At 45.9% G+C, this 25,110-nt stretch overlaps 2 protein-coding genes across 4 annotated transcripts in view; both read right to left on the reverse strand.

The window, feature by feature from the left end:
• Positions 1-7,297: 7,297 nt before the first annotated feature.
• Positions 7,298-10,269, reverse strand: OLFML3 (olfactomedin like 3). The gene is made up of 3 exons (XM_006193150.3): positions 9,928-10,269; positions 8,942-9,227; positions 7,298-8,627 (listed from the first exon to the last, which is right to left on the reverse strand). The coding sequence occupies exons 1-3, from the start codon at positions 10,039-10,041 to the stop codon at positions 7,807-7,809; spliced, it is 1,221 nt and encodes a 406-aa protein (XP_006193212.1). The 5' UTR covers positions 10,042-10,269; the 3' UTR covers positions 7,298-7,806.
• Positions 10,270-11,717: 1,448 nt separating this feature from the next.
• Positions 11,718-25,110, reverse strand: part of HIPK1 (homeodomain interacting protein kinase 1) — a 47,911-nt gene continuing 34,518 nt past the window's right edge. Inside the window, exons 11-16 of one of the 3 annotated variants that reach the window (XM_032486990.1) lie at positions 22,592-22,734; positions 21,866-22,048; positions 21,167-21,373; positions 19,381-19,622; positions 17,628-17,758; positions 11,718-16,529 (exon numbers count right to left, since the gene is read on the reverse strand). In XM_032486990.1, the coding sequence (XP_032342881.1) occupies positions 16,041-16,529; positions 17,628-17,758; positions 19,381-19,622; positions 21,167-21,373; positions 21,866-22,048; positions 22,592-22,734 (1,395 nt within the window). In that variant the 3' untranslated portion in view covers positions 11,718-16,040. Of the gene's footprint in view, positions 16,530-16,553; positions 16,942-17,627; positions 17,759-19,380; positions 19,623-21,166; positions 21,374-21,865; positions 22,049-22,591; positions 22,735-25,110 lie in introns of those variants that run through there. The other 2 variants (XM_032486991.1, XM_032486992.1) reach the window with 2 other exon arrangements.

Raw genomic sequence — 25,110 nt, forward strand, 5'->3', positions numbered from 1 at the left:
AGTTTCGCTAGAAGTACAGGCCTGAACAACTCAGTAGACATCGTGTTAGTTTTCTACTCTTTCAGTGCTCAGACACACTCCTGGTGACTCCAGTTAAGGTAGCTGGCATGTATGCCAACTTTACACCTTTCAAAGCCCTTTAACTCTTGTTCCATCCCAGCCTAGAGTGGACAGCCAGTTAGAAACAGTGATGGAGATTTCTCAGAGTGGATCCAATGGGTACAGGGAGAATGACAGGTGACAGTGAGGGAGGAGAGAGGAAAAGCCTGACGGGCACATCCTACACAGCATAATTGGTTCTGAAGGCATCAGGGCATAGCAACATGGTGCAGTAATTGATGTTGATAATAACCCTGAGTCATCAGAGGTTAAATCATAAATATGTCACCGCGAGCTGATTACTCAACTCATTTTCACAACATTCACTGGACACCCAGTATGTGCCTGACTCTGTCTGGACCCCCAGGATGGAAAGATGGATAAGGCATGGTCCCTGCCCTCAAAAGGCTCTCTGGACTTCAACTGCTTCCATTATAAAATGAAAGAGTCAAACTCAATGATTCCTAAGATTCCTTTCTGGAGGTCCTAAAAGCTTTATGCATTAGGACTTGAGTCTCAACAGTCCTGTGAGATGGTAATCCAGGTAACAGAAGCCTGTTAGGCAAATGACAAACTGAGACTCGGAGAGGTTAGCGTTTGACTCCAGGTCACACAGTCCATGAGAAGCAGAGCCAGGACACTCCACACTGAAACCAGCCACAAAAATCGGAAGGTCGTCTTACTCCCACCCCTGTGCTCTTTCCACACTCTCATCCTTCCTCCAAAGGGCGAGTCGAGTAGATGGAGAATAGCTCATGCATTTGACAAGCACATCAATTTACAGGCCAGGAATACAACACTCGGCAGCTGCAAAACCAAACTCATGTGCCGTTGGACAGTCATAAATAACCTGTAAGAACAAGCGCAACCAAAATGGCATTGAAGGATCTGTCAAAATCAACAGCAAGATAAATCAAAAACGTCAATAGTGACTGCTCCAAGGCACATGTCTGAAAAACTAAAATCTCTTGGAGAGTGAAAATGTGGTAGGACGGAAAAGACACCTTGGGAGCACTTATTTGAAAAAGAAAAGAAAGAAAACTGAAAAACTAAACACACACGTCGTTGTTGGCAGAGTTGTTGCAATCGCAGAGAAAAGATGGGGGACGCTTTCCCACACCCTGCTTTCTTCTCGCGTGGCTGGCACAGGACACCTGTCAAGCCCTCTGTGGCTGAGAATGTACAGACTATGGTGGCAAACAGGTGTCACGTCTGCCTGCAGACAATGTACAAATGGAGACAGAAGGCAGCTAAGAACCACCGGATCGAGACATATGGCGATCACCAAGCAGAGGTGGTTGGCAGCCTCTGGTCCAATATGAGACATCGAGAAGCACAGCCCTGGGGATGGGCGTGTATGGAGCACCTTCATTGTTCCTGATGTTCTGCTAGAGATTTTATAAACGCTAGTCCGTCCACCCTTCACAAGTCTTCGGGTAGGTAATCCTCCCTGAAGCTCAAAGAATTGACTCACCCAGGATTACACGGTTAACGAGTGGCCAAGCAAGGGCTTGAACACAGCTTGGGTTCAGAGCCCCGGCTCTTTCTGCGCCTCCACACAGCCCTCAAGCCTAGGTTCTGGCCCCACTACACTTTTACGAGCTGTGACACCTTGGACAAATCTTTTAGTCTCTGTATCATCCGCTTCCTGAGACCTGCCTATCTCATGGAATTGTCGTCAAGATCCAAGGATATGAAAGGCATGAGCAGTTTTTAATCTGAAAAGACTCCTGCAGTCAAGATGCTATTAACTTTAACAATAACAATAGTAAGACTTACTGAGCACCTACTATGTGCCAGGCACCAGGTTTACTGCTTTACGGGGATTACTTCATTTAATTCTCACCACAATCTGTGAATTGGCATCTTCTACATTTTCTAGATGAAAAGAGCTGAGGCTTACGGAGGTGAAGGATCTTGCCAGCAAGTGGCAGGGCCGGGCTGGGAGCAGGCTTAGTTACTCCGGAACCCCCGCTGTGAACCAGCTGCTGAACAGCAAAGACCTTCCCACTGCCTTTGGTAATTTTATTGCCTTCCTCCCCCGTGGCCACGGGGCTTAGCTGTGCTGGCCTACTTTGAGACTTTTCCCTTAGATGTAGGAGCTGGAAATCTTCACTGTGGGAAGGCCAGCATGTTCTGCAGTTGAAAGCAGACTGCTTTCTATTATCTGTAGTTCATCTTTGTCCATTTGAACTGAAAAATGCCACAAAGAACATGTCCAGCTTGCTGGCCACGGACCACTCCTGAGTTAGGTCCTAAGTTAGGAGACAAATCCGCCCAGAATTCCAAGGGTTTCCCAGTCTAATGGGGGAGCACGAACTCAAGTATGAACTGAGCCCCATCTCTGAGCCAGGCTCTGTGTTAGGCCCTGGGACCACAAAGATGAGCAAGACAACACATTGTGGTACCGGCTCCAACTGGGATTTGCACAGGGTAAGTCAGGGCCCAGAGGAAAGACCCCTGGCCCTGCTGGGTGGGAGAGGTCAGAAAAGCCTTCCAAAGGAACAAAGTGGGGTTTCAGAGCTACTTTTTTTTTTTCTTTTTTTTTTTTTTTTTTGCCAGGGAAAGGTAATTAGGTTATTTATTTTTAGAGGAGGTACCAGAGATTGAACCCAGGACCTCATGTACGCTAAGCATGCATTCTACCGCTTGAGCTATACCTCCCCCTACCCGAGCTACCTTCTGATTGTCTGCACCTGCACTGCGAAAGAGTTGGCATAAATTGTCTCTAATCCTCGCAGCAACAATCGTATTGGGCAAATAGTATTATTGTTATCTTATAGTTAATGTAGCAAGTAACTTGCTTGAGGCATCAGAGCAGTAAATAGCAGAGCCAGACTCCGACACAAGAGCTCTGCTCCAACTCCAAGCTTGACAGACTATAAAGTTTTTGCTCTAATGTGTCATGTTGTCTCAGAGAACACTGTGCTACAAGCTATGATGAAGGAAGAAACCACACACCACGAGGGACCAGAACGGGAGAGGGTCACTGAGCAGGCCGTCTGCGAGGAGGAGGGATGGCGTGCGGAGCCGCGGTAGAGTGATTCAGGACAGGCCTGCCCGGATTCTTCCTGATTCTGGTGGGTCCTCTGGGTCGTGTGCAGGGAGGAACCTACTAAAAGCTCAAGGCCATGTGCCCCACAGTCCAGGGGATGGGGTGATATTTTTGGTTGGAAGGTAAGGTAAAGATGAGGAGTTGTATTTGACTTGGAGGAAACAGAAAGACACTCATAAAAACTTGAGCAAAAAAAGGAAAGCAAACAAGGAAAAGGAGTATTTATTTTAAGGATTTAGGCATTTTGTAGAACCCAAGGGCTAGCAACGCACTGTGACCACAGGAGGGACATGCGCACTGGCCCCATCAGCCCTCGCACTCCTGTCTCTGCTTCTGCCTGGTGTCTCCTCGCCCTTTATCCTGCAGTCTGGCTCTCACTGTCTCTCCATAGCAGGGCAGAAGATGCTTCCAGATGCTTTCTCAGACCTAACGTCTCCGATCCACACGTCTCAATCCCCAGGAGAGAGAATCCACAGCTATGGATGGGAAGTAAGGGTGTCTGTTCTCAGAGAAGGTGGAGTTTGGGGGGCCGGAGAGACCCCAGATATATGTCCAACTCCAGACATTGTCAGAAGCCCTGTGTCCTGGAGAGAAGGTGCTGAGAGGTCTTTGTTTTTAATTTCTCATTCTGCCCTTCAAAGTAATACATTGGTTTCCACATTTATAATTCTTCTCTGGAGTTATTAAATCCATAAATAAAGATTTAATCTTTTAAGCTCTGCATGGTGCGAGCTGAAGTTAAGGAACAGGCAGAGGAGAGCTTACCAGCCCTGGTGGCCGGGGTGGCAAAGGAGGAAGCGTCAGGCTGCAGGGGCAGAGGAGAGGCTGCAGCTGCTGAGAGGGGCAAAGGGCAGAAGCACGACCTCTGCTCTCTGGCTGAAGGAACAGAAGAGCCCTCCTGGAGCTGAGACAACACTGCCGAGGCAGCCAGAGAGAGGCTGGACCCCAGGTCCCAGAGAGACCTGGCTGCTGGCTGGGAGAAATACCAAGAGAGTCTCAATTCTCAAAATGGGCATGTTTTGACTTAAACCAGGTAGTAAAATGGGGAGCAGTGGAAGAGATGCTCCAGGAGCCACAGGGAAGGGGGCGCCTATCCAAGGAGAGGGATTGAGAAGGGATCCAGAAACTCTGAGCCTGGAGGAGGAGGAAGAGAGAAAGGGCGCTGGTTCCTGTTTAGCTCAGAGCCTGATCCCAGAGGAAGCGATGACAGCTGAATCAACAACTTCATTCCTTATATATCTGCCCTCTCTCTCCCTCCCTCCCCACCATCCAGGGCTCAGACAACATTGGCTCAGGTTCCCTGATGAAAATGACAAGACAAATGCGTTGGTTTCTCCAGCAGGCAGACACAAAGACCAGCAGCAGGGAGGAGAAGATATTGAGAACCAAGAAGAGAGCTTGGAGGTTAGGGTGGGAAACTCTCAGGGCAGAGTAGGGGTAAAGGGAGCCCTCGCAACCCTGCCTTGGGATGGAGAGGTGACATCTGGACCAAGGGTCTGGCAGACAGCCGTCCCCTCTCCTGCTTCCTGAGGCTCTTCCTGCATCTCCATCCCCAGCTGTTGATTGTCGTAGGGCCAAGTCTTGGGAGCAGACGTGGAAATTCTCTTTAGACTTTTAGCCCCTCTTTCCCCCATTAGGGCCTCTGCTCTCCACTGTCTCTTGTTCAACCCCAACCAGAGTTCATAACCCATTTCTGCTAAGTGATGTGTTATGGAGGGTCTGAGAAGGGGCAGTGGGGCTGCTTTTTGACGATAGGATACAGCCCCCGAGGCTCTCTCCTTGAGCAACAGAGAATTTCGTTTAATGAATTTGGACACTTGGCTGGATCTACCCACACAATTCCACTCACCTTGTAAAATGCTTCCAAGATAGCTCTAGCTGTTGTCCAGGAGCCAAAAAGAGAAAAAGCAATAAGTAATAAGTGACAAGGCCCCAGAGATTTCTGCCCTTTCAGAGAAGTCTGAGTGAACTTTTCCAAAGAAATCTGAGGCAGGTGCGCACACACACACAATCTGCTTTTCCCCCTCTCTCATTGAGGAACCAGGCAAAGAAAGATGCCACAAAGACAGGCACACACGTTGTGGGGTGCAGGGACCCAGTGTTAGTACTCGCTCCTCATGATGATGCCACTTACACGGGGCCTCTCTGAGTTACTCCTTCCTCAGGGTTGTCAAAAAGCTGCTTCTGCTGTTTGGTGCTGTGTCAGGATACTCTACAGACACGGCCCCACCCTCTAGCAGCTCAAGATCGGACAGTGACACACAGTGTCACACTAGGAAGGAGACGAGCGCCCCACCACGTGCACACGCACATGCGCACACGCGCCCTCCTGGGCCTGGACCCCTTTCTCCAGGCCTCCGCTGAGAACTCCCTCCCTCCTCCACACCCTCCTTGTGCGCCGTGAGCTGTGGGAACCAGATGTTCCGTGGGCAGACCCCTCCGTGGGCTGACAGGCGGTGATTACTGCTGCCAGCCCCACATTAGAGAGAACTGAATGGGAGTGAGCCCCCACCCGCCCCGCTCCCTACAATAGGGCCTTTGTGAGGTGCTTCACTGCCTTTCTTTCCCCTTCCTCACCAACCTACGTCAGGAGCAGCTCTGCTGGGGGAGACAAGAGATGACAAAGGGAGGATCACAGGCCCTGACGGATCCCCTCTTCTAGGGAGCAGGGACAGGACAGGGACGGACTTGGGAGAGAAGACCTGGGCCTTTTGTTACCGGATGCAAGTTCATGCACCCAACACACAGTGAGGCCAAACAAACCGACACATCAGAGTTTGGAGCATAGGAAGGTTGAGTGCAGGGCCAAGCAAAGAGGACGGGTGGTCCTGTTTCAAATACCCTGAACTCCCTGAAGGGTTTCAGCTGAGTATTTTCAAAAGCCAGTTGAGAGAGGGGAGCCCCGGGCCTGTGGTCAGCTGTGCACAATTATCTGATTGGTTGCTGTTGAGGTAACAGGGCATGTCACAGGGGTTAATATGATCAATCTTAGGTGCCCATAGGTCTGGGGGCTCGTGATCAAGTAACTAACATCTTCCATTGGGTAAGGATTCTAGCATCTGTAAAACAACTCAGGAAATGTGCACCACATACCATTATCTAGGTCCTTCAGAGAGGGTATGGGGGAGGAGTCGGTCCCAGGAAGGACCATAGGGTCCTGCTCGTTACACTTCCTCCCCACCTTGAGGTAAATAACCAAGAGGACTCCCAGGGCTGCCTGAGGTCAACTTCACTGTCAAAGCAGTGGATCTCGTCCATCAGACAGCCTCGCTTCTGAGTGCTGGACACAAGGAAGAAGAGGCTGGAGTGGGGCCAGTACAGATCTCTGCAGATTCCTAGAGACTGGAGTCTAAAACCCGGGTCACTTCCTCCTGTCCCTTTTCCCTTCTCCGGGTGGCATTCTGCAATTCCAGACCAGAGGCCAAAGAACTAGGCAGGAAAGGGTTAAATTTCCAGGCCTCCCGGACCAGGTTCCAGGACTGGGGTCGGTAGGTGGGGGTGAGGAGGGTGGAGAGAGGGATGTGCTGGGAAACTGGTAAGAATAACATCTGGGCCATGGTCACTGCCCCTCCTCCTCGCCCCAACTGCAGGCGCCGTGGCAGGAGGAAAATCAGAGTGGTTCTGACCAAGCATTATTGTGCAACCTGGCACTGGAGACAGCCGGGTGCTGGAGACAGAAGCGGGGTTCAGCGTTGGAGGCAGAGTCCTATCCCAGAGGTGAGACTTAGTTCTTACTGAACACACATGCCTTCAGGGCTCTGGTTTCCACATTAGACTAAATGTGACTAAAATCCATTTTCTGGTTCAAAACCTCAGAGAATTGGAATTAGAAGCTCTGCCCCTGGGCTCCAGTCTTGCGGCCAGAGGCACAGTGCCACTGGTGGTTCTGGGAGGGCTGCCGTGGACGAAGGTGGGTATGGACAGAGGCTTTTTTCACCCAACCTCCTGAGGTGGCGGGATTCTGCCGCTTCTCCAGGCGCCTCCCAGTCAAATCTGTACCTAGAGAAGTCCCCTTTCCCTCAGCAAGGGAGCCCAGCCAAGTCCCTAATGTGGCTGAAGGAGTGCGGATGGGGCAGAGAAGAAAATGGAGGATCATGGGAGGAAACCCGATCGGAGGGCTACCCCAAACAAACACAGGCCAGGAAAAGTGGATTTTCCTTTTAATGCAAAAGGCTGCAATACAAAATGAGTCCCATTCTTTAGGGTACTGGAGTGGGAAGAGGTGGAGGGCAGAGTTGAAAGTCTCCTCCTAGCCCTCTCTCCCCTGACTTGCACTGAGGCAAGAAATACTCTGCTGCCTCATCCGTGGGGTTGCCCCCACACGAGTGTCAGAGCTCTGGGTCTGGGTCATCTCCGACTGGCCTGAAATTCCTTGACGTGGGAGCGGGAGGGAACGAGTGAACCTTTAGGGCTTTCTCTTAGGTCTAAAAGGATTCTTCAAGCTCTGGAGTCCCATATGAAAAGAAAGGGCAATGAGAATTTGGCTTCAATTGGCTAAAAATGTGAGATTTGAATCACAACTTGCCCACATTCGGAGACAGATTCCAGAAGACAGAGCCAAATGGACTGGGATAGGGAGAAAGAGGAGGAGCGGGAAATTTAGTAGGGATATAACTGTATGGAGGTGAAAGAGACTGAACTAGCTCCCTCCCTCAAACTTCTTCCTCCTTCTTCCTCATCTCCAGCTTATAGACAATCTGGTAGCCATCATCCCAGGCATAGAGCTGGCGCTCTCGGGGGTTATAGCGGAGGCTGGCATGGGCACCATATCGGCGGGGGAAATAAGGGAGCGCTGCCCTCTCGGGGGTCAGGGTGCCACTGGCATCAAAGGAGCACTGGATGCGGGCCCGACTGGCGGGGCGAGTGTTATAGACGACATATAGGGTCCCACAGATGACAAAGGCAGCCTCAGCATTCTCTCTGGGACACGGTGTGTCCCACTGCTGCTCTGTGTCCAGTGTCTGTGGGTCTAACTTGGCCAGACACAAGTGCCTGTCATCCTCCCGAGTGGCATAGACAGCCCAAAGGCCCTCCTCGTCAGCCGCCAGGTCTATGTACGTGTCTGCCGTCAGCCCGTACGGGGGGATCAAACCCTCTGCGGGGAATACGGAACTGTCCACCACCGTGCGGTTGGCCAAGTGGAATTTGATGAGCTGCAAAGTGTTCTCCAACTCATCGCCCCCTCCAGGTCTTCCAGGAGGCCTCCGGGCATAATATAGAAAGCCGCCATATACCAGCTGGCCCGTGCCTACCCAGGGGAAGGGCACCCGGACTCGGGAAGCTTTCCGGGCAGCCATGGCCAGGGTGAAGTCACGCAGCCTTGGGAAGACGAAGGCTGTGTCGTTCTGGGTCCCATCTAACACGTAGATCTTCTCGGCAGGCCCCAGTGGGTCCTTTGTCCACAGGCCCACAGGCCCACCGAAACGCTTCAGGATCTTCATTGATCTCACCTGGGAGATGGTGTAGCCACAGTCTGGTGGGAAAGGAGAAGAGCATAAGACAAGGAAACACAGGCAAGAGTTAGATGCTCAGTGCAGGAACTCCCCAGGGGGCGCCATTTGGAGAAGAGCCAGCATTTGCCCAGTGGCTGCCTCTATTCTTACCGGGATTAGGGAAAAGGTGCGTGGGTCCTCAGAAACTCTCCTTAACAAACCTGTTATTATAGAGATTTCCCTAAGACAGATTCCAGAAGACAGAGCCAAATGGACTGGGATAGGGAGAAAAAAAGAAAGAACCAAGGAAATATACAGGTACTGAGAGTGTCAGGGGTCGGTTCAGATTGCTTACCTGTCACCATATCATACTTCTCATTCCTTCTGCCCTTGCCTTTGGTCCCGGGACTTCCGGTCACCTTCTCGTCAACCTCTACACAGGGGAGGGCTGGGTTCTGGGTCTCCAGATAGTCCACTTCCCGCTCCAGACGGTCCACTCTCCCCGAGATGGTGTCTGCCTCAGTTCTGAGCGCCTCCCGCTCCTTCTCGGCCACCTCCAGCAGCGGCAGCATCTTGTTCTTGAAGTCCCGCAGCTCAGCAGCGTGCCGACTACTCTGGTCCTGGCACTGGGCCAGCCGTTCCTGAAGGGATGGGGCAGCAGGAGGGAGGGCTGGAGGGTTACAACTCCCGGCCAGGGAGAGGCCCAACCAGGGAGTCAGGAATGGCAAAAAGCACAAACTCAGCCAGGCATCAACATCCCCTTCAACCCCACGGAAAGGAAACCAAATGTTCAGAGGTGCTAAATGTGCAAAGAGCCCGGCTAAGATTCACCTAGGCCTCCATCCCGACTTGGAGTCCTGCAGACTGTCTCTGTGAGCAATGCCACTGAGTCATCTGGGCTTCTAGGGCCGTCTAAGTGCAGGAGGGTGAGAAAGGGTCTCTGCTCCGTTATACAGTCTTCCTCTTGGGAATTAAGATGCTACAGACTTCAAACTTAAAAAGGCAGAGAGTTGCAGATATTCTGAGAATTTCCAACTTTAGCAGAATCATTAGCTCATCCTGAGATGCAGCCCCACAATTCCAGCTCTCATGGCCACTCTGTTCCCTCAGCCCATCTAATCCTGGAGGTAAAATGCAAAAGGGTCTATCTGCTCTGGAATTGCTCTTTGTGTGGGGGGAAAAGAGGAGGGCTTGCAACTTTGAGGATCCTCCTATTAAAAGATGGAGTTTTCTGTAGGTCTTTACAGAGCCCTAACTTGGCATTCACCCACTGACAAACTGGATAAATCAACAGATGTGGAATCCTTCCAGGCTGGGCCAGAAAAGAAAGGAGTCACTTACCTCCAAGGCAGCTAGTCGGCGTTCCATGTACTCCACCAGGTGGTGCTGCTGTCCTTGAAGGGGTCCCAACCATGACAAAAGGAACAAGATGAGGAGAGGAGTGCGGGGCCCCATGGCAGCCGGAGAGTGGGGCCAGGGGAGACCGAGTGTGTAGTCGTGTGCAGACGGCCTCTTCCACTCAAGCCGGCGGGCTAGCTTTGGAGGCGGGGTGGGGGCGGTGCCTTCTCTCTTTCTGGATCTCCGGGTCTCTCTCACTACTCTGGAATGCTCTCACAGTCTTTACGGCCCCCACCCCCTCCTTTCCGCTCGGATTGATCAAACACAGATGGCCCTATTGCAGAGCAGCCAGAAGCTTAACCACCTCCCGCCTAGGCTGCAGGCCACTCAGGAGAGGGGTAGGAGACTGGGAACCCTAGGGCAAAGGCCTTCTGGGCAGTCATCCAGGAAAAGGAGTTAGCAGGGGGAGGCAGAGGCCCCAGAGAAGACGCAGCAAACTCTATTCCTGTTTTAGAATGCTTCCAGTGCTGACTTAAGAAACAGGCTTCATGAATCCTTCCCTCTCCCAAAAATAACAGCATGGATTGGTTTCTGCCTTTAGTGGTGGCTGGAAACAGAGGGGATGAGGTTTGAGGGGAAGAGGTGGGAAAAAGGGCCACACTGGGCAAGGCTGTACCACCTTCTTCTACAGCTCATTGGCGCCATCTTGTGCCAAGCACCTGGTATCACCTCAGGATTTACAGGGAAACCAAGGCTTAGACTTCACCTCCTGTGGAAAATTTTCCACGAAGTAAGCCAAGCAGATTGAATTTACAGGGGTTTTTGTGATTACAATGCAGCTTTCCCCGTGGACTATCCGATTACTTATGGGGCTACCCCAATCTCTCTGTGATTTAACCTAAGAAAGAGAATGTAGCTGAGATTAAACTATCAAACAAACAAACAAAAAAACCCAAAACAGGTGATTGAGAAACTAGTAAATTAATTCTTGATTATCTGGAAGCGAGACTGACAACAGAGCCTTTTTATATATAGTCTTCCTTTGCCCCAAAGCTTCTAGGTATATTCTTACCAAAACTGGGAAGTAGTCACTGAGCTCACACTAATTTTACACTCATTTAAAGAAAAAAAATCTGAAATGTATGTTGCAGTCTAAACCAAAATAAATGTATTCTGACCTCCCTACTGTCTGGGGAGAAGGGGTTAGTGATAATTTCTTTTGGTTATGGTCCAAAAGGGTGTTTCTAAATGTTCCTCATTTCTATATCCCAATGATGACTGCAGGAGCCCAAAATGAACAATGACCACTGTAATGTACACCTGTCCTGAAACACATGCATCAAAAGAAGTCAAATGAACATAGTGATTATTCAGAGACCTGCAGTGATGAATGTAGACAAATCTCTAATTCTTCATCATGAGAAATTTTACTCACTTTAATCAAGAGAAATCTGATCAAAAATCTCCTCTTTAAAAAAAAATGCTTCTAACAGTGCAGTTTGAAAGGAAGGGAAAACAGCATCTCCTTGTGGTTGTTCTTATTCTCATTCTGCTCTTGAGATATCTGGTGGAACACGTTAGGAAGCAGATTTTAATTAGCTTGTGTCCGAAGTTTCTGCCTCTTTCATAGGGCCCTGACACTCCATTCTTGGGAAGTGTTCCCTACTCACTCCTATTCTGCTGTGGAGATTTGTATGAAGAAAGAATTTGTCTCTAACACTACTGATGTTCAGATGCAATGTGTTTAGCCACTCCCTTGTCCCCCTATAAAAGAAGTCAAACACAGCCACATGAATCAGAAAATTTACCCATTTTTATTGATGCATTGCAATTGCTCTACATTTTACCATATTATGTAGAAAATACTGAAAATACAAGCTACTTTGTAAAACCAAAGACAAACATTGAATCCAAAGATAAACTATGTTTTACACAATGGACCCTTTTCCCGTAGTTAGTATTAAATTTTAAATATCTATTTCTTTCTGTTAAAATGATTATTTTACATACTCCCTAAGTACATCTGCATTACAAACAGAGTTCAGTAATTCTCAGAAACTGTTTCTAGAGGCTTGTTGTAAAAGAAGCGCACAACCAGAAAAGGGAGAAAGCAAAAAAATTTAAATCGCACACAATAACTAGCATATCAAATACATTTAATAAAGTTGGAATTCCATTGCAATATCAAGAATTCAAAGCAGAAATACTAACATTACATATAATGTACATAAAATGTACTGCTACATGTAGTGAGATTATTTTTCAAGCTGAATCAAAACCACACATTATATAAAGTTTAGCAACAAACAACCATGTAGACATGCTGCACCATCCATCAGTTTAAAAAACAAAAAGAAAATCGAAATAGGAAGCAGGCTTGGGTCATTCCTGTCACTGAGAGGCAATTTCACTTCCTATCCTAAAACAAACCATCCTAACCAGTGGCGTTTTGCATAATAATGCTGAATAAAACACACAGTACTGTGCTTGCCTGGCTACGGGCAGTCAAGCTGAGTCAAGCTGAGCCCCTCAAGTGGAGGACGATGGATGACCAGAACTGCTTAAATGGGGTTCTTCTTCCTGGGGCTGGGATTTTAGCTGAGCAGTGACAGCAGTATCACCTCCTGGGAGCTAACAAAAACTGCGCAGTGACAGAGCGTCCAGGTGAGCCGAGACTGGCTGGACCTAACCCTTCCCACTATCTCTCTCACCCTAAAGGGGAGAAGCTGGAAACAAGTTCTGAGAGGACTTAGAGCCTTAAGCTGGTCGGAGGCCAGGCCACTGTGACCTGGACCAGCTGCTCACTTAATTCATGGGCTTCCCCCGTCCTGTCAGGGCCAGCAAAGTTCAGCCCCAGGGACGGAATCTAAAGCCACACTGAGCACATACACATTCAGTAGACACAGGTGGGTTTTTATCTTGGTAAATCTGAAACGCCAATTTGCAGACTAAGACTGAAAATCTCTAAAATTCTTAAAGCCACACATTGCTAGTAAGGTGATTAAGGTAACATACAAGCGCCTGGTATCGCCTTCTCCCCGTTAAGACTCCTGTCTTAAGTGGTATCCCCTTACTGGACTGGGGGCGGGGCGGGGCGGGGGGGATGGGGACGAGAGTGAAGTGTTACGTGTTTTTTTTTCCTGCATCTCATTTCTTACAAAAATAACAAATCTTATCCCTTGTCAAGGAAAGATAAGGAACAAAAAATGTTTCCATTAGAAACTAGATCTGCCTTTGAGCAAGAAAATGAGAATGTGCTTAGCAAAGAGAGACATAAAGATCACACACGCTGGCCAAAAAGCTGTATAACACCAATGACAGAAACTATACAAACTGCCTGGGTATCTTGACCAACATGGTGCTGAGAACACAACTCAATATGATGATTAAAAAAATTCAGAAAACACCGACACGTTCCTGTTAGGCTGTACTGACCATCTGCCCCCCTCTTGAAAGCCCTTCCTCCTTACAATGAAGAAATTCCAAATACCTTGACAGCTCCTCGGTGTCCATCCCGGTACAGAGCTTGCTGACCAGGCTCCATGAAAATCTCCCATCTCCATCCTGCACCTCCTTGACACCATCTCTACGAAGAACCAGTCCTAGACTTATCCCTCAAATACACAATTCTCAGTTCAGATGGAACACGTCTACATCTCAGGGTTAACCTTCTTCCCCCAAATCTTTTACGGGCAGGAACTTGCCATCCCCACTACCCTCTACTTGACCCAGATCCGTGTAGGAGCTAAGAGTACAAGGACAATTTCACAGTTTGAAGGGCCCCAAGAATATACAAGTTGTTAAAAAGAAACCTCAAAAGCCCAATGACTCACAGGCTTTGGTTCCTTCTTAATATTCTTCACCAACTAAGAGACCTTTCTGTGAGTTCCCTGTCAACAGCGGCATCACTAGACTCCTCCTCACAGTATGGGGACGTGGTAAGCAACACAACAGGCTCTTTGGTATAAACACATTTGTTACATGTTTTTATTCAACAAGCAAATATTGTACTAGGAATGTCGACTATGTGCAGGAAGGACTGCCACGTGGGAAAAGGAAAAAACGAATCTCATCTAAAAGTGATTGCACATACTTAAAAAAAAAAGAAAAAAATGCATATTTCATATTGGCTTGACTCCTCTCACCTGCTTCCCGAATTCTCACAGAAGCACGGTAGCAACGCACAGTGAGGGAGTCGCATGGGGAAAACGCCTCCGTGAGAGCTCAGCTGAGAATCCAAAATGGAAAGGGGTGGAGGTGGCCGTCAAGGAGAGAAGCTGCTGTTTTTATTTTTCAGTGTCGGCCGGGAAACTGAGAACAATGCATTTACACAACACAGCTACTAATCCTGTTCTGGTAAATCCCAGTGAACAGCTCGGGGTCCACGGGGCCTTGCTGGTCCATCCTAAGGCAAGCTCACTGTAAACTCTATTAACCACTACATTATCATATAAGGCACTACAATAAGGGAAGGAGGAGAAGGGGAAGGAAGAGACACACACTGAACAACTCCTCACCAGACACACCTGTGCAAAACAATTCCAAGGGTCTCCTCTCCTTGCAGGCAATGGCCCTGCCCACTCAGCACTACAGTAATATGCTCTAATATAACTGCAATTAGTTCACATACATTCCAACAAGTATCAGTTCATTTTGGTTTAAATACAATGGAGACATCAATTCCATCTCCGGGGTAACACTGGAGGATCAGATACACACTAAATACACAATTCAAGTGTAATCACTACACATTTGATTACAAATAACATTTGGGGTTAGCGGGAAAAATTGCTTGTTATAGTCTTCTAATCAATATGTACATATTTAATTATGCAAAATATTAAAACACCACCATTACAAAACTTCTAAAATATTTTTAAATTCAGTAATAAATTTTTAAAATATTTTTTGCAATTCCTACATGCACTTATTGTATAAGTCTTAATAAGAGAGCATTCAATTTGCTGCTGGCATACAAAGAAAGCTACTTTAAAGTATAAAAGCTATACACGACCTTCTTACATCTGGTTTCAGATCCTTTCACTTTCTCCCCAAATAAACCACACAGAATGAAGGGAGAGATGAGGCAAAGAGAGAGAGAGGTGTATTACTGAAAATTCATACTCATCTTTAGGCAAAGCTCATCAATGCCAATATCACGTAATACAAAGAGATTCTGCATATAATAAAACCACCACCACCATACAATAATAACCACCTTAATGGCTTTTCCGATAATAAAATTTAAGCTGAATCAGAGAGAGAAGGACTCTTTAAAAATAATTTAAAAAGAACGCACAAGGCTTCATTTAAAAAGAACACCTGGTGCTTTCACGGTAGGTACGGATTCTCTCACACTAAGTTACCAGCAAATGGTGAGCTGCCTTTTAAACACTACTTTATAATAAACACAGGAGCAACTGAGAGAATCCCAATAGTAACAGAGCAGTACGTAGCCAGTTTTGCAAAAACAACAATTTCCCATTAAGTATCACGTGACATGGAAAGAAAACAGTGTAAGTTTAAATGTCCCATTAGCAAAGGTAAAATTTCGAGGAGAAATGCGAGATAGTAAAATACAGACTTGTGCAAGCTGCTTTTAAAATAAGCAATTAAATTGGTCTTGGTTTTAAACAAGCAGAAAGCAATGAATTTTCTTTTCTTACTTGTTATCAGATTTCAAGTCCTTCTATCAGCATTTTTCCTCTGACCAGCAATTACAATAAAACAAAGTTAAATGAAGAGGGGCTTCATTTGTTTTTAAAAGCATTTATAGAAATCAAGTCAGAGAGAGAAAATATTTTTCAAACGGTAACTTCAGAATGATCTCTCTTCCTTGGTAACTGCAGAAGATGGGCATCTGAACTCTCCCAAATACCAAAAATGCTGTCACAAAAAATAAAGAGTTAAAAAACAGGGCAGACTTTGGGAGACTACAACAATGCAGTCAGCACTGAGACAGGTTCCCCAGAGAAAAGCCCTCTGCTTCAGTGGGCCCCTGCAGAGCAAGTTGCTGGCTAAGGAGTTTCAGGAGAGGGTAGGGGAGGAGTTCATCACAGCCCATTACTAAGAACTCTGGGCCAGGTTCTTGACCCCTCCTCCCTCACGCTCACCAACTACAAGTAAGAATACTGGCTGATCTTGGTAGGACTCAGTGGGTATCCAGTGTAAATTGTTGAGCCTCGGGAAGACCCAATGTAAGACTGGGTGGCAAACTGGTGTTGGTACTGAGCAGGGGCCACGCTGGCAGAAGTGAGGAGGCTGGGCCCAACACTGACAGGGACCTGGTGCACCAGAGTGCTCGGGTGGGTGGTATAGGCTGCAGCATGCCTTGAGGAGCCTTGTGGGGAGAAGAGATGAGCAATGGAGCTGGTGGAGCCCAGTGCAGCAGCAGAGGTGGGGGCCGCATACGTATACAGGTGAGGCTGGCTCGGCAGGTGAGCAGGGGCTGGGGCCAGGTGTGGGTGCCCCGTCGAGTGGAGTGGGCTGCCGTGCTGGAAGGCGTAGGGGGCTTGGGAGAGCGGGGCCACAAACGCCTGCTGCCTGCGGGGGGCAGGGTTGCTGCTTCTCTCCTGCGAGGTTGGAGCTGAAGATGACTGCTGGTTCTGGAAGAAGGAAGAAGGGAGTGAGGAATCCCAAGGTCACGCTGGTTCAGGGCACCAAAGGCACCAAGGCCAAATTGAGAGCTGAGGGTCTAACTTATACCACTTCTGGGCTGCCATAGCACAGAATCTCCCAGACTGGCAATGCTGTCAGAAGTCAGCCATCCATCCCTCTGCCTCTTGGCAGAATAGATCCTAACCCAGCCCAAATAGCAGCAGTTTGCTCTCAAGTATGACAGAGGAAAGGGGGAATCAAAAGTTCATAGGGGTACCCACTCCTGCAAGCGAGTAACTGTTGACTCAACTCACCCTATTCTGGCGTCAGTGACTTTGAATTTTTCCTAACCTTTCTTCCTTGCCATTGTTTTCTTTTGTTCTCCTCTAAGTTCTTCATATCCCTCTTGAATTGTGGAGCCTAAAACACATGCACTAACTCGAACTTACATTTGCACTTGCACGTGCTTTCTCTCTCACACGCATACAAACACACCTGCGTGCACACATCCAGTTACACCCTCATAGTCACACTTTCTCACTCCTGGTAGACATCATACAAGCACCAGAATTTTAGCTGAGGAAAAAGTGAACACAAACAGAAGAGTGACCCTCCCCACCCCATCAGAGGATCAGATCTGGGGGAAAAGCCCCAAATCCCTGACTCAGGCAACACGTAGGACTAGAATGAGTTGATTAAGTGGCCAGAAAGCTTTTCACTGCCTCTTGGCTCAAGTAAACAGTGTAAGGCTCAGGTTATTTATGACCCGAGAGGTAAAGGAAGAGAATCTGGTCTCAGTGCATGTGGTGGTGTAGAACCAGGCACGGACTAAAGCATCCTAGGCTCTTTCTAAATTCCAGACATTTCTCTAATCTTCCAGGCCAGACTAGGGAGGTCTGAAGGAGAAGCTGGAATGTATATCCTGAACACACAGAGGGACTGAAGACACGGCACATGCAGGAATGACGCAGGCCACGGGACACCAACTGTCTGACACAAAAGGGGCTTCATTTAGCTTTATTCAGCAGTCCAGCCAGAAGCAGGGTTCTCCAGAGAGGAACAATAGGGGGGTCCCCAAACAGAAGGCAGCAGCCCCTAGCGCTTACCTGGCTAAGGTTGAGTGGCTGTGCAGCGCTGGTCCCCCCGCGTTGAGCTCGATACCCCGTGGGGGTGATACAGCATCCTGACGACTGCCCACTCACCGAGGCCACGGGCTTGGTCTTACTGCTCAGGAGACCTAGGAAAGGGCCAGGCCTGAGTCATGAGCAGACATCGGCTCAGTATCACTGAGCTAAACCTCAGGTGGCATTTTATTAATCAGGCCATGTTTGCAAGAGTTAAGGTTTCGTGTGTATCTTATTTTCTCAGTTACATTTACACTAGAAGAATAAAAACTGTATTATTCATTTCTTTTCTGTCTTGCTACAAAGCTCCATAAAGGATCTTCAAAAGGTTCGCTTCAGTAAACATTACAGTAAATATGTAAGGTACTGTTAGAAATACAAACACAAGTAAGACAGTCCCTCCTCCCAAGAAGCCTAGAGTTTTATGTAGGAAGGGTCTGAACAAGAACAGAAATGACAGTGTGAAACTGAGTAAGATATTGGTAATACTGAGAACATTCAAGTGTCAAAAGGATTTAAAGGAAGTCAAGATTATATCTTGCTAGGCATTCACTGTCTTCAAATTCTAAGAAACTGCTGGGCAGTTGAATATAAGCATGATCAATTTCCAAAATTTTGCTTCCTTCTGTGGTCCCACTAGGAAAACTGGAGCATTTATTCAGTGGCTTGTGGAGTACCCTATTTTCTTTGGACCCAACAGCAGACAGAGCTCCTAATCATGCTGCTCAGTAGACTGGCATCAGGAAGTTGTGCCTTGTCTGCAATGGAACAGTTGTCTACTTCTGAGGAGAACCACACACCTTCAAGCTAGAGCCCTGTCTATGCAGACACATTCCATTTGGCAGGAATGTAACTCATAGTAAAACACTAGTTTATAAAAGTATGGAAGAGATGGCTACACTGATGCCAACATTTCACACTCCCCTCCTCTGGTGTCTAGAGTTGCCACAGGAAAACAGCTGCTCAGACAAGGACTACATTTCCTGGACCCCCTTGCCCCTAGGTGGGGCCATGTGATGAGTTTTCACTATTTCCAGAGCTAAAGGGGTTAAAAACTATGTGTGCCTCCTCCCTAGTCTCTCCTGATTGAACGCCGAGGATTCCAAGGCTCTGCAGGCCCCCCAACCAGGAGGACTTGCACTGGGAAGTCATGCGAATAACAAGTAAACTTCTATTATGTCCAGCCAGGAAAACTCGGGCCTGTTACCGCAGTTAGCATTACCCAGTAACTGGACCAGGGAGCCTACACTCAGCAGCTAACAGAGCACAAAAGATGGAGGTAATCAGGTTGATAATAAAACCCACAAAAGCATCACTGCTACACCTGCCGCTGGGTGAGAAAAGACCTAAAGTACTGTTTTCCAAAACACTTTTGCAGTCATTTGTAATATTATCAATTCCTGTTCACTTCTGGATTGTAAAGTCGAATCATCTGTGGCAAAAAAACAACACTCCCTGCCACACAACATGCGCTTATCCACCTTCTCCCAACAACAGTGAGCATGCTTCTGAGACTGCAAACTCATCTGTATATGAATCCAAGCAAAATAAACATAGGAAGATAAACTGATGGCCAAAAACAATTCCACATCACAAGGAACTGATTTCTGAATTAATTAATTTTTAAGAAAATCTATGCCACCAATCCGTACCATTGGCATAAGTGCATTAGAGCAAAATATGAGAGATGCACACATCACACCAAGAATTCAAGTCTAGCTGTGAAGATACTCACCTGAGGCCTGGGTTGCTACAGTGCAGTCACCAAGCTGAGTTTTCAGTGGAGGTACAATGATGGTGCGGGTGCCAGCGCCATCTCCCACGACTCTGCCAGGCCCCTCCGGAAGGGGCCCACTGTTGCCCCGGAGAGCGCTCAGGGTATCAGTGGAATAAGGGCTGCTCAAGGAAGAGTCAGAGTCCGGAGAATCATTGACAGTGACGTAACTGATGACATTAGACCTTGCCTTCAGGCCAGAGCTGAGGAGAAGAAAGTACATGAAAATTTGACACGAAAAGCAATGTTTCTTTGATGGTCTCTGGTCCTCCCAAAATAACCATGATGATGATGATGATGACAGTAATAATAACAACAGTGGCAGCAGCAAACTCCTGAGTGCGGATTATGCACCAGGCACTATTCTTACACTCCACACACATCTCACTGAACCCTCACAACACCTCTGTGAAGTAGGTACTATTAGGCCTGCCCTGCAGATGAGGAAACTGAGGCAGAGGGAGATGAAGAAACCTAAGTAAGTGGTAAGTGGTGAAGACAGGATTCAGACCCAGGACAGAGAGACTGCAGAGCACGCACCTCCAACAACTGTTTCATGTGGCCTCGCAGCCATTCCCATTCACAGTTATTTCAACAGTATTCTTCAAACACCACTTTTTTTCCTATCTCCCTGCTAGACTATAAGTGGTTTGTCACTTTTAATCAAACTTCTTGTTATAGGTGTTTTTAAAAAAACTTTCACAAATGGGTTCCTGCCTTACTAACTTTACTTTTTCCTTATTTTTTAATAGGCATGGCTCCAGTCAAAGCAATCCTACTGGTTATTTAATTTTTGCCAGTACTAAGCCACTTTTCCTCACTGTAAAGTTTACTATTTTTCTTCACCAAATCAATTCAAGGGCCATTTTTAAAACTTAGTTACAAGTCTACCTACCATTTGTAGACAGCCATTTGTAAATACCATTTTGTAACTGTAAATAGCTCTTTTGAAGTACTTCATTGTAAATTTACTCTCTCAAGTTCATTTAAACTTCATATACATATGACTGTTCAGTCTCCTAAATTACTTTTATGTGTCATCCTACCGCCTCAGGTAAAAGTAAGGTTATTCTGTATGTCTAACACCAAAAACCCAATGAAGAACACAGAACAATCAAGGAACTATGTTCACATTAAGGGAGGTATCACAGTTCTTAAATGTATCCACTCTCTCTCAGTTAACTGCCCAGTTAAGGACCTGGATAAGGTGCTGGGATAAGAGGAAGTAATCTGGTACTTAAACTGAATGACCACAGAGCAGAGTGGGGAAAAGAAGGTAGACCTACTTAAAGTTCTACCTCTTCCAAAGAGGCCTGTTCAGATTAACAACTTACACAAATTTCAAATAATCACATATCTACCAACTTGTTCCAATTAACTATTGTTTAGATGCTTCTGTTATATTATCTGTTCTCAGACTCTAAAGTTCCTTAAAGGCAGGGGATCATGTCTGTAGCATACAATGTACATTCCAAGCCAGGGGAGCCTGACAACATAATACACACCTTCCATCTAATGTATATGAAAGACTGATTTAACTGATGAACATGTGTAATATTATAGAAAACTTGGCAATGCTCAGTTATGGAAATTTGACTGTTTTGGCTCACTAGTCTAAGGCCATGCTTCCAAAATACCCTTTGTTACTCCTTCCTTTCCTGGCCAAAACTGGGCTACTTGCCTGAAGCCAACAGTCTAAGACCAAGGGTAGGAGTCACTGAGCCAGGGAACCATTCCCCTTTCTTACCTATTGGGCTTGTATTTGTTGTCCTCTTCCTCATCAGTGTCACTGCGGATAGTGATGACACTCACAGGAGGGCTGGGAGTGTCTGGAATGATGATTGGCTGATGCTGATCTTGTACGGGGACTAGGGAATTATAAGAAGATGTGGTACGGAGGGGGCTGCTCCCAACCAGAGAATAGACTTGAGATGGCAGAACATCCAGAGAGGACCTGTAGGAAAAGGTTACAAGAAATATCATTGAGTGCTTGGTCCCCAAAATTATACATTTTTTCCCCCCAGAACTCTTTCCAATTTGCTCTTTGATTCCTTTCTACCTAATGATTATGTCGATACACTTAACTATATAAAAGTTCCAATAAAAAAATAAACTAACCACTCTGGCCAGAGTTTCCAGGGACAAGAACACCAAAATAGAACACAGATTTTATTTTTGTACGCCCTTTACCCCATGGTTAAATTTCACTCTATAAAGTGGGCAGAAAAATAAAAACATCAGAAAAAAGAAAGCTGGATTCGAAGTAGCAGCAGAGAGAAAGTATTAGCATACCAGGACACCTCTACGCACGCCCAAAGGGTAGTTCTTTTCAACTTGGCAGCTACCTGCTGCTTCACACCAAAAATGCCTATACCACAACACTCCAAATGCCGGGCAACACAGCTCTCAAGCCAGCAGTTTTAACTATCAGCCCTACGAGACTTACTTAGAAGAGACTGGAACAGACTGCTTATTCTTCTTGGAAGGGAGGGAACTGGATTGTTGCTGTCTGACAACATGCGCAACGCCAACATTAAGGGGCTGAGCAGTGGCCAATGTCACATGGTTAGCCAGCAAGGATGGCTGCTGCATAATAGTGCTGTACTGGTTGCCATGAGAGTGGGCATTCCTGTACCAACAGAAAGAGAAGAGTGAATGCCTAAAATACTGGGAAGTTAGCACCAAATAGGTACTAAAAGCAATTAAAACAACCAAATAAAACTGTGTTTTATTTTTAAAGTTGGGCACCTGGATTATAAGGCTCTTAGGTTTTCACTGTATGGTTTCTAATTACATAAGACTTTCCTTAAATCTGAAGTAAATAATAGCTGAACTTAAACCTGTTACTTCCTGGGGAGAAGGGGAGAGGGTATAGCTCAGTGGTAGAGTGCATGCTAGGCCCTGGGTTTAATCCCCAGTACTACCTCCAAAAACAAAAACAAAAACAAAAAAACTTCCCCTCCTCCACTCCAAACCTATTGTTCCCTGAATTCAAAGTTTTCTTATAACTCCATCTTCTAGCCTGATATGGAGTCTTTTCTTCAAGGATTTCAAAGAGAGGTAAACTCGCCTTCTCTTTATTTTCTTCCTAGTCTCACCAAATCCTCAAATGCTCCTACCCTAAGGGATGCGCCCTTGCAAATCTCCCAGAGAGAAACACAGGGGCACTTGCCTCCAGTCTGTGAGCTGCTGGCCACTGCCCATGGCCTCTGGAATCACTGCTGTGGGCTGGACAGAGTTGTGCAGAGCTACCCCAGGCAACTGTTGCCAAGTTGAAGGCAGGAGAATTTGTTGGGTTCCTCCAGGCCAAGCCTGCTGTAAAGAAACACACACACACAAAAAGATCCAGACTTGACTCATTCTTGGCTTTTCTTCTGTTTTTTAGATGAAAGAAAAATTCATATCTTAAAAGAAGTTGCTTGTAGATTGTTAACTTGCAGAGATTAAAGAAGAAAGGTCAGAGGGGCTCAAGGTTACAAGTCTTATGAACAGGGAAAGAGAACACGCTGCTTTCTCTTGGCCACCTCCATAACCTGACCACCAGGGTATTAAAGAAAAGAAGATCCCTGTGGTTAAGAGTTTCTGATACTGTAGAATAAAGAAGTCTGAAAGTTCAGAGGTAAGCTCTAGTTAAATGATGAAGTAACATTTTGCAAAGAATCTAAAAATATCTCTAGAAAAAGTTAAGACAGCTCCCTTGAGATTAAAAGTAGGAATTTAAAATTTTGCGTGCCAATCAGATAAAATACATCAGGTCAATTCAACCCATAAAACAAAGGGGAGAATTGTTTTTTTTTAAAAGGGTAGTACTTGGAAAATGGAGCCAGATGTGGATGACCAAAGGCCAAAATCCTTTGGCAAACAAGCTTATGCCAGCAACAGAAAGCGAACTTCATCGTTTATAGCCATGGGATAGGATTTTAAAGTAAGGCAATAAGAAAAATATTTAAGAAATAAATAGAGTACCATACTTTGTTTTTAATAGTTACCTAAAAGATACTGTTTTATGTATCATTTGTAGAAACATACTTCAACATAAAAACTAATCACGAAGAAAATAAATGATCTGTAGTTTTTAACAAGCCATGCCACTTGCAATAGACAACAAATATGTTTTCTGTACTTCTTACAGAAATTGTGGCATTTTCTGAAAAAAAATGGGAACAGATTTGAAAGTTTCCTTTTTAAACTTGAATTCTACAGTACAATCACCTACTTGCTTGGGTACATATGGTTCTGTTTCTTGAATTCAAACTGCAAGGCCATCAACACACTGTTTTAAAAATATTTCTGCAAGTAACAGATCCACTTGTTACAAATACTGGTTCCAAACAAGAAGCCTTCAAATCAGAGAAACTGCAAACACGTCTGCTACCATAAGCAGAATTCAAAACAAAACAAAAACAAAACAAAAAATAAGAGAAGTATGTTAAGTCACACCATGCGTCTTTCCATAAGCCAACACCTGCACAAGACAAAGCATGTAGTTTAATACAGAGCAAGAAAACATTCCAACGTGAGGCAGAAATCTGGCGTTCCAAGCGACGAACTGTTTTGACAGAGGAAGAACAAAAATATGCAAAGCTTAGCAAGTAGCTAGTGCAAACTCAAGAGAAGCAGCAAAGGAGAAATGTCAACTAACATTCCCAATCTCAAAACTATAGGTGTGCGAGTCAAACCAGTTAAAACCAGTGGTGTGGATCAATCAAGTCGGAAATACATCTGACTCCCTTACACTCAGGTTTTATGCTTATTATGTAGTTAATTTGGTGGTGACAAAAGACTTTTAAACTGAAAACCAAACAAATTCCAGCAACCAAGTATGTTTCTGAGAATGTTTTTCACTCACATGAGTCCTTGGGAAACAACAAAAGAAATTTAAAGCCATTTTGAAAGATGTAGAAATACCAGGATTCAACAGTGTCAATTAGGTTTTCAAATGGTTACCTAATTTTAAATTTTAAATAATAAAATGCTGGATATCAAATAAACAATTCTAACTCCCCCAAATAAACCAAAACATATCCAAAAATCACTATTAAGGTTACCAGTCCTGAACAAGGACCTCAAAGTCCTGCTTGTTTGTTTTCCCTAAGACCCATACTAAGACATTTGCTGTAAGATATTTAATAGCTTTTCCCCATGACTTTTGATAAAAAAGGATATTATACTTGCATAAAGTTTTTCAGCCATATTTTTACTTTTGTATAAAGATCTACTTGTAAAATAATTTCTCCAAAACCCCCTATAAAAGAGTTTTTGCTTTTGATTTCAACCAACAAATGAAATATGATCTAAAAGGGTTCTAAAGGGAACATGTTTAAATGGAAGATAAAAACTGCCACTGACCATGAGTGGCAAAGAGGTATCTTCCTGCATTCATAGAGGGAAAGTTAATATCAACTGATAAAGCAACAAATTAAGAGCATCTTAAACATTTCTATATGCACACAAGTTTTAGAAGCTTAAAACAACATATAAAGAAGGAAGCTAACTTGCCAAGGAGTTCAAATTTTGGCCATCTGGGTACCTGCAGCAGAAACTAAACTAAAGGCCATTCATTCCTTCCTTCTCAAGGTACGGTGGGTAAAAGATAGGGCAGAAGACAGATAACAGTGTTGAAGCTCTCCTGAGGCTACACCAAGAGCTTTTATCACACTAGGCTGGCAAAGAAGAATCATGGGATCTGAC

Source organism: Camelus ferus, chromosome 9, assembly GCF_009834535.1.
Source record: "Camelus ferus isolate YT-003-E chromosome 9, BCGSAC_Cfer_1.0, whole genome shotgun sequence".
In the NCBI taxonomy this organism is placed as follows: domain Eukaryota; kingdom Metazoa; phylum Chordata; class Mammalia; order Artiodactyla; family Camelidae; genus Camelus; species Camelus ferus.

Coding starts and splice junctions, on each gene's coding strand:
- OLFML3 (XM_006193150.3), bottom strand. CDS start 10,041: ATGGGGCCCCGCACTCCTCTCCTCATCTTGTTCCTTTTGTCATGGTTG. Junction 9,228..9,927: donor GCCGACTAGCTGCCTTGGAG/GTAAGTGACTCC, acceptor CCATCCCTTCAG/GAACGGCTGGCCCAGTGCCA. Junction 8,628..8,941: donor GAAGTATGATATGGTGACAG/GTAAGCAATCTG, acceptor CTTTCCCACCAG/ACTGTGGCTACACCATCTCC.